This window comes from Mandrillus leucophaeus, unplaced genomic scaffold (assembly GCF_000951045.1).
Source record: "Mandrillus leucophaeus isolate KB7577 unplaced genomic scaffold, Mleu.le_1.0 Scaffold214, whole genome shotgun sequence".
NCBI classification, from domain to species: Eukaryota; Metazoa; Chordata; class Mammalia; order Primates; family Cercopithecidae; genus Mandrillus; species Mandrillus leucophaeus.
Genome location: NW_012102188.1, coordinates 562,433 through 574,265, shown reverse-complemented (window position 1 = coordinate 574,265; position 11,833 = coordinate 562,433). Strand labels below are relative to the sequence as shown.

Sequence of the window (11,833 nt, the reverse complement as noted above, 5' to 3'; positions counted from 1 at the left end):
CTCACTGCAAGTTCCGCCTCCCAGGTTCACGCCATTCTCCTGCCTCAGCCTCCCAAGTAGCTGGGACTACAGACGCTCGACACCTCGCCCGGCTAGTTTTTTTGTATTTTTTAGTAGAGACGGGGTTTCACCGTGTTAGCCAGGATGGTCTTGATCTCCTGACCTCGTGATTCGCCCGTCTCGGCCTCCCAAAGTGCTGGGATTACAGTCTTGAGCCACCGCGCCCAACTATATACATTTTCTTTATTCACTCATTGGTCGATGGGCACTTAGGCTGATTCCCTATCTTTGCAATTGTGAATTGTGTTGCAATAAACATACATGTGCATGTGTCTTTTTCATATAATGACTTTTTTTTCCCTTTGGGTAGATACCCAGTAACGGGACTGCTAGATTGAATGGTAGATCTACTTTTAGTTCATTAAGGAATCTCCATACTGTTTTCCACAGATGTCATATTGATTACATTCCCACCAGCCGTGTATAACCACTCCCCTTCCACCACATCCATGCCAACATCTATTGTTTTTCTGACTCTTTAATAATGGCCATTCCTGAAAGAGTAAGGTGATATCTCACTGTGGTTTTAATTTGCATTTCTCTAATGATTACTGATGCTGAGCAGTTTCATGTTTGCTGGCCATTTGTATATCTTCTTTTGAGAACTGTCTACTCACGTCCTTTACCCACTTTTTGAGGTTTTTTCTTGCTGATCTGAGTTCCTTATATATTCTGGATACTAGTGCTTTGTTGGATGCAGAGTTTGCAAATATTTTCTCCCACTGTGTGAGTTATCTGTCTATTCTGACATTTCTTTTGCTGTGCAGAAGCTTTTTATTTTAATCAGGTCCCACTTATTTATTGTTTTCGTTGCATTTGCTTCTGGTGTTCTAGTCATAAATTCCTTGCCTAGGCCAATGTCCAGAAGAGTTTTTTCCAAGGTTATCTTCTAGAATTTTTATGGTTTCAGGGCTTTTAAAGTCTTTGATCCCTCTTGACCTGACTTTTGTATAAGGTGAGAGATAAAAAATCCAGTTTCATTCTTCTAAAAAAGGTGTCAGTTTTCCTAGCATCATTTACTAAACAGGATGATGTCCTTCCCCCAGTTTATGTTTTTGTATGCTTGTTTGTCAAAGATCAGTTGATTACAAGTATTTGGCTTTATTTCTGGGTTCTCCATTCTGTTCCATTGGTCTATGTGCCTACTTTTATACCAGTACCACGCTGTTTTGGAAATTATAGACTTGTAGTATATGTGATAGCTACATATTTGTTATTTTTGCTTAGGATTGTTTTGGCTATTTGGGCTCTTTTGGTTCCACATGAATTTTAGAATTGTTTTTTCTAATTCTATGAAAAATGATCTTATTTTGATGAGAATTACGGTGAAATCTATAGATTGCTTTTGGCAATATGGTCATTGTCACAATATTATTCTTCAAATCCATGATCACGGGATGTGTTACCATGTGTTTGCGTCATCTACAATTTCTTTCAGCAGTGTATTGTTGTTCTCCTTATAGAGATCATTCACCTCCTTGGTTAAATATATTTACAGGTTTTTTGTTTTTGGTTTTTTGCAGTTCTTGTAAAAGGGACTGACTTTTTGGTCAGCTGCAGTGGCTCATGCCTATAATCCCAGCACTTTGGGAAGCCAAGGCGGGCGGATCACCTGAGGTTGGGAGTTCAAGACCAGCATGACTAACATGGAGAAACCCCGTCTCTACTAAAAATACAAAAAATTAGCCAGGCGTGGTGGTTCATGCCTGTAATCCCAGTTACTCAAGAGGCTGAAGCAGGAGAATTGCTTGAACCTGGGAGGCGGAGGTTGTGGTGAGCTGAGATCGCGCCATTGTACTCCAGACTTGGCAACAACAGCAAAACTCAGAAAAAAAAAAAAAAAAAAAAGGAGACTTGAGTTCTTGATTTGATTTTCAGCTTTGTCACTGTTGGTGTATAGCAGTGCTACTGATTTGTGTACATTGATTTTGTAATCTGAGACTTTACTGAATTTATTTATCAAATCTAGGAGTCTTTTGGAGGGGTCTACAGGGTTTTCTAGGTATATAATCATATCACCAGCAAATAGTGATAGTATGACTTTCTCTTTTCAAATCTAGATGTCCTTTATTTCTTTCTCTTGCCTGATTGCTCTGGCCAGAACTTCCAGTACTATGCTAAACAGAAGTGGTGAAAGTAGGCATCTTTCTCTTCTTCCAGTTCTCAGGGGGAATGCCTTCAACTTTCCCCCATTCAGTATGATGTTGGCTGTGGGTTTGTTGTATATGACTTTTATTAATTTGTAGTAAGTCCGTTCTATGCCTAGTTTGTTTTTATCATCAAGGGATGCTGAACTTTATCCAATGCTTTTTTCTGCATCTATTGAGATGATCACATGGTTTTTAATTCTGTTTATGTGAAGTGTCACATTTATTGACTTGTGTATCCCTACATCCCTGAGACGAAACCCACTTGATCATGATGTATTATCTTTTTGATGAGAGCAACCCTAATTTGAGAATCCAAAACCTGAAATGCTCCAATAAGCATTTCCTTTGAGTGTCACGCTGGAGCTCAACAAGTTGCAGTTTTTGGAGAATTTCAGATTTTTGGATCAGGGATACTCAACTTGTACTGAGATGAGAGAAAATGGCATATATCTACACTGTTAGCATGAAAATTATCATCATCTCAAACTTTTAGATAAACCTCAGAACCAACACACACACACAAATCCCAAGCAGTAATATTCTGAAGTGAATAAAATGAATACCTGGGTGAACCTTGAGGTACTTCATGTGAAGAAGTGCTTCGCTCAAACAACAATCCATATTTAGTGGGCCAAACATTGGCAACCTTTCAGGTAAAAGGGTGGGAAAAGACAGAAGTAAGAGAACCTACCCCTTTATAAAATATTTTAAAGAAACATTACAGAATGTTTTATTTTCCAATTTACTAATAGCTTTACAAAGTAACATAATCATTAAATACAGCATTTTCTTAAAAAGTAATTCAAATAAGCAACCCTAAGATAAAATCAAATCTAATAAAGAGGAGTTGCTCAGTGTGAAATTCCTGCCACTGGCCAGTATCAGGAACAAAATGACAATGTGTTAACAATAGCACTAGGCATTAAAAAGACGACAAGTAACAAAAAAAGACTAATATTATTCATATGCCTTATTTAATATAACCAAAAGTTCTTACATATCATTTAAACCGACAAACACATACCACAGAAGGCTTCCTAATTCACTTCATTAAATAACTTATTTTTTTGTGAAGTACAGAAAAATGGTAAGCCACTAAAGCTGCCAAAATTTAGTTATTTTGAGTAAAAATAACATTTTTGACTACTATGAAACATGAAACATAAGACATGCCTCTAAAACTAATTAATTCAAAAATGTTCTCCAACAAAACCCCCCCAAAATTTGAAACACTTGTTTACCTGAAATGGTAAGGAAGCTATATAATCCTTTCCTTCTATGCTATGCATGTTAATACATGAGCTTTGCAATATACATATGCATTTTTCTACTTCATTGCTACCTGAAAAGAAAGGGTACAACAAGACTTATGTTTTTTTCCCCCAAAGGAGTTCAATCCTTACAGCACAAATTATTTAATGCACAATATAAAGATGCTTATGGTAAACCACTATTACTAGTGGCTACTTCATTTGAATGAAAAATACAATGAGATAAACATTTGGAATCATCATAAGAAAAATAAAATTTCAAAAAGAAACTTACTGTAGGCCTTTTCAGACTTATCCTGTGATATAATGAAGTCACACCACAATGCCTAAAATCAAAACAAAATGCTTACCTAAGAAAATTATATCTAAATAATCATCTATTAACTAATGGCATCTGAATAATAATAATAGCATCTACGCAGTAACTTTGCCTCCTCAGCTCAACATGTACAATCATGGGAACAAAAAGAAGAAGAAAAAATAAATTACAGTAATAAATGATAAATATAATAAGGAAAGACAAGATATGTTTACAATTAAATTTTATGAAAAGATCCACAAGAATTGAAATTTCAAAGTAAAAAAATAAATTTTACAAAAAGAGCAGATTCAAAAAACCGGCCAGAGAGAAACCTTGCAGCAAAAATTCAAATAGTGGCTCAAACCATACTAAACCCTACGTCCTATACAAAACTAAAGATTATTCAAACTTTATAATCTCTAGATTAAACAATTGCTCTTATTCTTAGACTCTCTCTAGACTGACTTTTGAAAAACTATTTAGAAAAATTAACTCCTCCCTTTCTTAAAGGCCCATCTTACAATAAACTAGGAAAAGCTATTAAACTTTAACTGACATACTTGACAATCACTTATTAAATTATTTAATAGCATTTTGGTTTTTTTTTTAACTGTGGTCAAATATACACAATATGAAAATTAGCATTTTAACAATTTTTAAGTAGACAATTCAGTGGCATTAACAACATTAAATTGACGAGTTTAGTACAATTTGTGAGCCGGTAAAATATTGCACATTTCCAGAACTTTTTCCTCCTCTCAAACACAAACTCCAGGCCCACTGAACAGTAACTCCCCATTTCCCAATGCCCTGAGCTCTGATAACCTCTATTCTACCTTCCCTATGAAAGGACCTGTGCTAGGTATCTCAAGTAAGAGAAACTGTACAACATTTGTCCTTTTGTATCTGTTTTATTTCACTTAACATAATGTTTTCAAGGTTCATCCATGTTATGGCATGTATCAGAATTTTATCCCTTTTTAAAGTTAAACAATATTCCACTGTTAGCATATACCACATTTATTTATCCATTCATCTGTCAATGGACATGGGTTGTTTCTACCTTTTGGCTATCATAAATAATGCTGCTGTAAACACTGGTGTACAAGTATCTGTGAGTCCTTGTTCTCAATTCAATTGTGCATATATCTAGAAGTGGAACTGCCGGATCATAATGGTAATTCTATGTATAACTTTTTTTTAAGAGATGGGGTCTCACTGTGTCACCCAAACTGCAGTGCAAGGCATGATTCTAGCTCACAGCAGCCTAGAACTCCTGGGTTCACGTGACCCTCCTGCCTCAGTCTCCTGAACAGCTGGGAGTACAGGCACGTACCACCATGCCTGGCTATATGTATAACTTTTTGAGAAATTGCCAAATTTTTCCACAGCAGCTTTGTTACATTCCCATCAGCAATGCAAAGAAGTTCCAACTTCTGGACACCCTCACCAATATTTGTTATGTTTCTTTAATAACAGCCAACCTAGTAAAGTGGTATCTCACTGTGGCTGTAATTTGCATTTGCCTAATGATTAGTGAAGTTGAGCATCTTTTCATGTGCTTATTGACCATGTGTGCACCTTCTTTAGAAAAATGTCCATTTAAGTCCTTCTGCCCAATTTTTTAATTGGGTAGTTTGTTTTATTGTTGAGTTGTGGGAGATTTTAATGGTTAAGAAATGAAAATTCATGAAGAAAACCGTGCATGAGAGCTGTGCTCCAACCTGAAATGTCCAAAATCTACAATGCACTTATTACAGTCTCAACTTCCTTTCATGAAATCCCATCCTCTCAGCCTCTAAAAGTAAATATTTTAATATCTCTTTTATCCCTGATATCTAAGAGGTAACTAACCCCTCCCACATCTCCCTCTGCTTTATCACCTCTTCTTCGCCAAGGCACCAATCTTTTACCTGAACAATCACAAAATAGTGCCCCTGACAACAGTCTCCCTACTCTCCAGTCAATCCTATATATATATTGCTAACAAAGCAATCTCTTCTCAAAACACAAAATTGATCACTTCCATTTTAAAATCCTTAGCAGGCTCCCTTCAGCATACAGATTAAAATCCAAATTCCTTGGTTTATATACAAGACCCTTTGGTCTGTATCCTGCCAGCATCCACTTGCATCTCTCCACACCCACACTTTGTGTACAGCCATTCTGAAGTTTAAAAAGTCTTTTTCCATAATTCTTTTTGCTGCGATTTCCTCTGCCTAAAATGCCCTTCTGCCACCATTTTATAATACAAATAGCATCTTCTTTGAAAAACCCTCCCTTTGGCACGCAGTCCTTTGGGCGCTCATCACTCTGTGGACATGCAGTTATTACAGAGCATTCAGAATATAGCATTTCGGTTGATCTGTCTGTTCTCCTTTCTAGGCTATGAGTCCTTCAATGGCAGAAACTACATTCACCTTTGTAGCCCCAGCATAATCTGAAACAGAGTGAGACTAAATACTTGCAGAAGGCCAGGCACAGTGGCTCACGCCTGTAATTCCAGCACTTTAGGAGGCCAAGGCAGGAGGATCGCTAGAGCCCAGGGGTTCAAGACCAGCCTGGACAACATAGTGAGACCCCCATCTCTATTGAAAAGTAAAAAGAGTAAATGAAAAAATAAAAAGAACCACCAAAAAAAAAATACTTGCAGGATAAGTAAAACAATGAATAGATAAAATCTGAGTCATATATACCTGGTATTATTTCACAGACAAAATAGAAAATTACCTTTCTCCATATTAGCAAGAAAATTAAATAACAAGACTGAAATTCCAAATCTTACAATTACACTTACAAGTGATCTTAAGATAAAGGAGATAATACATCTAACTGTACTTCCATAGAATCTAGTAAATAGGCAACTGTTCTTGGAGAAATTAAGATGAAAATATAGAAGCAAAGAACTACTTGGATATCATCAAATGCACTTTTCACATCTATACTAACTGTATGATATATATGGGAAAAAAATTACCATCAAAAAGATCACTGGCTTCAACACTCCAGGAGACAAATGCTTTTACATACGCCCTCAAATGTTGAAATAATGATTCAGTTTATCCTTTCCAATAAACAGTTAGAACACAATGCTCACCAGGAAATAGTTAATGGCAGGTGGGAGGAGTGGAAGGAAGCAGTGTCCAGATACAAAGATTTCAGTATTTACAAAAATGAAACTTAACATTAGTCAAAGCCTCCAAAACCTCTTGTCAATCCTAATTCAACTACTATAAATGCATTAGTTTTTCCTCCAACTTTTTGTTATAAAAATTTCAGTAAGAAAAGTTGAAATAGGCCGGGCGCGGTGGCTCAAGCCTGTAATCCCAGCACTTTGGGAGGCCAAGACGGGTGGATCACGAGGTCAAGAGATCGAGACCATCCTGGCTAACTAAAAAAAGATACAAAAATCTAGCCGGGCGAGGTGGCGGGCGTCTGTAGTCCCAGCTACTCGGGAGGGTGAAGCAGGAGAATGGCGTGAACCCGGGAGGCGGAGCTTGCAGTGAGCCGAGATAGCGCCGCTGCACTCCAGCCTGGCAACAGAGCAAGACTCCATCTCAAAAAATAAATAAATAAATAATAATCAAGCTTTAGCCATTCCTATCTCATCTATTTCCTTATCTCATGATATTTTAAAATATAATCCTCTAGTGCCTATATTTCCTTAAACAGGAAGTTAGGTCTAAATATTCATATTTTGGGGAAGAAAACTTAGTGGATGACATCATGTACTTCATTCCGCATTACAGCTAGAAGCACATAATATCCCTTCATGTCACTATTAATTATGCTAAACTCAATCACTTGATTGAGGTGGAGACTGACAAATAACTCCAAAGTAGAGGTACATTTGTTCCTTCACATTTACCAAGTAATCCACAGGGTGGTATGTTGGTGCCATGGTAATATTCTTTCGATCAACAGTGTTAGTACCCATTTACAATCCTTGTTTGAATCAATTATTGCACTGGAGGTTACAAAATGGTGATTTTCTAATTCTACAATTCCTTTTACATTTATTAGCTAGCATTCTTCTGTAAGTGTTTTCCTTCATCAAATGGAGATGAACTGCATGTCTTCCTGAAAAAATATGGCAAACGCTTAATTCTTTCCCTTTCATTATCAACTTTCAGAACAGTTATAGTAGCCAACTGCAATGGTTGCAAAGCAGATTTTTTCCTTTCTCTCTATCATTATGAACCCCACAATTTTTATTTATTCAAATCTTTGCAATCAATTATAGTAATCATGTGTTAAAATATTTCTGTACCCCTAATGTTTTATAAGTTTTTGCTGGCAATAACAAACTGAATTACTTAAGGACAGAGTGTTTAAAGATTATCATTAAAGTGACAAAGGAGAGTGTAAAAAAAGTAATGATATATAAAATTAAATTTTTATTTTCCTGCCATTATCTTCACGTTACATTATGTCATGTTACAATGTACATCCAGCTGTTGAGATCATTATGCTGGTTTTACCATTTCTGTTAAATTTTAAAATAAAAATTTTGTTAAATTGCATTAAATAGTGAATCAAACGCTAAAATTCAAATCAACTCACCTGCTGAACAGGACTGTCAACTGTAAACGCTTTATAAACTGCCAATGCCTGGCTTTTACTTCCTTTGCTCCATATCACCATATTTCCGGCAACATAGAGTTCCTCATCATAGTCCACGTCTTCTCCAATTTCACTCACTCCTTTCCTTAACTGCCAGCTTTCCTTAAAAATTAACACATGTAAAACATATTCAAGCACTCTGTTTTTCAAAAATCTGGAACAAAATTTATTTGCCCATGGAGTAAGCACAACTAGAAAGTTTCGTATACTGTTTAACAGAGGATGTGGATATAGGCATTACATTACAGAATTTCATGAAGAATTTACTCAATAATTCTCTATATTGAATGTTTTATATTATTCCTCTGCATTACTCTGCCAAAAACAAAAATGAACAAAAAGTACACCTTCTCTACCGTTCCAAAAGTCAAATCACATGTTTGGGAGACTAAAAGGACATATTAAGTACATGAGGTAGGGCAGATAAAGGACAGTGAGGTGCACATGGTAATCACTCGGCAAATCTATGAACAAGGCAGACTTCCTGCTTCGCAGCCACATATATATTTACCTTCTTTTCCTTTGTCCCACCCACCAAAATGAACGGATAAGAAGAAGTTTCCATTTTTAACTACATAGGCTTTCCCTTCCTGAGATTTTAGTATCCCAAAGGGATATGAAAATGGAATAAGGCAGGAAGGATACATTTTCTGACACACACTTACATCTCATTCCCCTACTTACTACTCATTCCTCGGCCGGGCGCGGTGGCTCACGCCTGTAATCCCAGCACTTTGGGAGGCTGAGGGGGGCGGATCACCTGAGGTCTGGAGTTTGAGACCAGCCTGACCAACATGGAGAAATCCCACCTCTACTAAAAAAATACAAAAGCAGCTGGGCATGGTGGCGCATGCCTGTAATCTCAGCTACTCGGGAGGCTGAGGCAGGAGAATCGCTTGAACTCAGGAGGCAGAAGTTGCGGTGAGCTGAGATTGTGCCATCGCACTCCAGCCTGAGCAACAAGAGTGAAACTCCGTCTCAGAAAAGAAAAAAAAAAAAATGATTACTCTACCTACTTTTGTAGCATTTCTTCTCTCCTTTAGAAACATGTAAATCTTCTGCAGCAGGGACTATTTCTAATCTCTACCATTTAATCATTAAATAACATGAAATCTGGTCCCCACATACTAAGAGAAAAGAAAAAGGTTTAAAATGGACAATCATACTACTGAACCTCACATTATAAAATCACAAGTTATAGAGGGTATCTAAATAAGTTGCTATGACAATATAATAAAGTCATTATTTTCAACATGTATTGAAATTACCACACCTTAACTCTACCCTAGAAGTGGCATCACACTGATCTCTCAGTTGCCTCTCAGTAGCCTTAAATTACAAGTAGATTATATCACTCTACATTTCAAAAACGCAATGGGAAACTCAATGGAACCTTCTGTTTCTCGTGGATTGTAACCTCCTGAAGGGATCCCACCAAGCCAGCAGCACCATCAGAAGACCATAATTCAGAGGCTGGCTGCAGCTGGCGAAGTTGAAGGTTCAAAGCATTAGGGTGGTGCTTGCAGTGGTCTCGACCAAAAGGAACAAATTCCTGCAAATCCCTGGCTGCAATCATCGTTGCCCTTTCTTCATAGAAGTTCGACATGGGTTCCAAATATCAACATTATTTCTGTATGAATTCAAACACATTCTGGTCAGCTTCCAGACTCAAAACTAGAATAAAAATACCATAAACACGTAAGTCATTAATCCTTACAAGGGTGTCAAGTAATTATATCAGATTGGTAAGTACATAAGTGGTCATAACATAAAAGGGTGTTTTAGATCTGATTCTTTCAGACAACTGCAATTATCACATTTTAGTCACAGACTGACAGTTACCACTATAGGAAACCACTGAGATGCGACAAGTAATTATGTCCCGCACCACCTATTCCATGTTTCCTACTACTATATGCTAATTTTTCCATACTTTATATATGAAGTATTTAGACAAGTTGTATTCTATAGTCCCATAACTACATGGCTTCTCAACATTTAAGGTCATTTCTGGTTAGATGCCAGAACCTCATCTGAAAAGTACATCTAAGGGATCACTGTCATGTTGGAATAAAACAATAAAAAATCACATATTACTCTAATTCATCAGAGGTTGAACTGCTTTCAGGTGACCAATCTACAAAAGACATAAGTTATCAAATGTCGTAAGTAGCTGTGATACCCCCAATCCCACCTAAATATATAACTACAATCAATTTCAATTATTGGTCAAAACCCAAAGAACTGAGGCATGAATAACTCTAGCCATGGAACAGTTATGCTTGTAGATTTAAGGGTACTAGGTTTTAATTAATTATTATATCTAATTAATCTAATTATTAATCGATTACAGTACAGTTTATTACTTAAAAAAAACGTGGATAAACTGTTAAAGCCTTCATCACAAGGTTAGGAAGAAGTCAGGCTTTAGACAAAAGTACAGATAAGCATAATTAGACTACCCTTTGACCCACTTTCCTGTACCTGCTTATATATACCATGTTCCTATAGATAGTATTTTTAATGTTAGGAGCCTAAGACTTTTGAGCTGATAAAAGCTAGTCTTAAGACCCCATCAAGGAACCACATTAGCATGAGAATGTGATTTATCTCTCTGTCCTATGACTTCATCCTTCATTCTCTGACCAATCAATACCTTAGCCCACTACCCTCCAAACTCTTTAAAACCTCGAGACTGGGGGCCAGGTGCAGTGGTTCACGCCTGTAATCCCAGCACTGTGGGAGGCCGAGGCGGGCAGATCACGAGGTCAGGATATCAACACCATCCTGGCTAACACGGTGAAACCCCGTCTCCACTAAAAATACAAAAAATTAGCCAGGCGCAGTGGCAGGTGCCAGTAGTCTCAGTTACTGGGGAGGCTGAGGCAGGAGAATGGCGTGAACCCGGGAGGCAGAGCTTGCAGTGAGCCAAGATCACACCACTGCACTCCAGCCTGGGCAACAGAGCGAGACTCCGTCTCAAAAAAAAAAAAAAAAAAAAAAAGAGTCCCAAATGCACACTAACGGGAGCTTAGGTCTCCAGTCCCCACAAAAAAGGAAGAGCTTCGCCAGCTGTTCTGGAGGACGGTGAAAACAGGCTAAGAGCTCGAGCCTCAGAAAATCAGCTCAGAGGGACTGGGGGCCAATCTAGAAGCTGAGGCTGCACATGGATATGCTGCGCGCAGCTCATAAAAGACGTTGGCAACCAATGAGCTGGAAGGAGCCCCCTCAGCCCCGGGGCAAGCTCAGCGCCCTCCCTCAGGTTCCCAGTCCCCCGGGTTCCCAGACCTACGGCCACGAGGGGAGGATAGGCCTCGGGGCGGATGCAAGAGTCACGCGGCGCGCGACAGACCACCAAGGGCTGCGGTACAGGGCCCGCACCTGTATAACTCGGGACGCGTCAGGCGCGGCGAGCCCCGGCTGCTCCC

General features: G+C 38.1%; 1 protein-coding gene across 1 annotated transcript in view; it reads right to left on the bottom strand.

The window, feature by feature from the left end:
• ANAPC1 (anaphase promoting complex subunit 1) overlaps window positions 1-11,833 on the bottom strand; it is a 131,023-nt gene that overhangs the window by 117,476 nt on the left and 1,714 nt on the right. The window contains exons 2-6 of the mRNA XM_011980520.1: window positions 9,799-10,035; window positions 8,346-8,507; window positions 3,756-3,807; window positions 3,452-3,552; window positions 2,774-2,856 (exon numbers count right to left, since the gene is read on the bottom strand). Coding sequence (XP_011835910.1) covers window positions 2,774-2,856; window positions 3,452-3,552; window positions 3,756-3,807; window positions 8,346-8,507; window positions 9,799-10,011 — 611 coding nt within the window. The 5' untranslated portion in view covers window positions 10,012-10,035. The remainder of the gene's footprint in view (window positions 1-2,773; window positions 2,857-3,451; window positions 3,553-3,755; window positions 3,808-8,345; window positions 8,508-9,798; window positions 10,036-11,833) is intronic.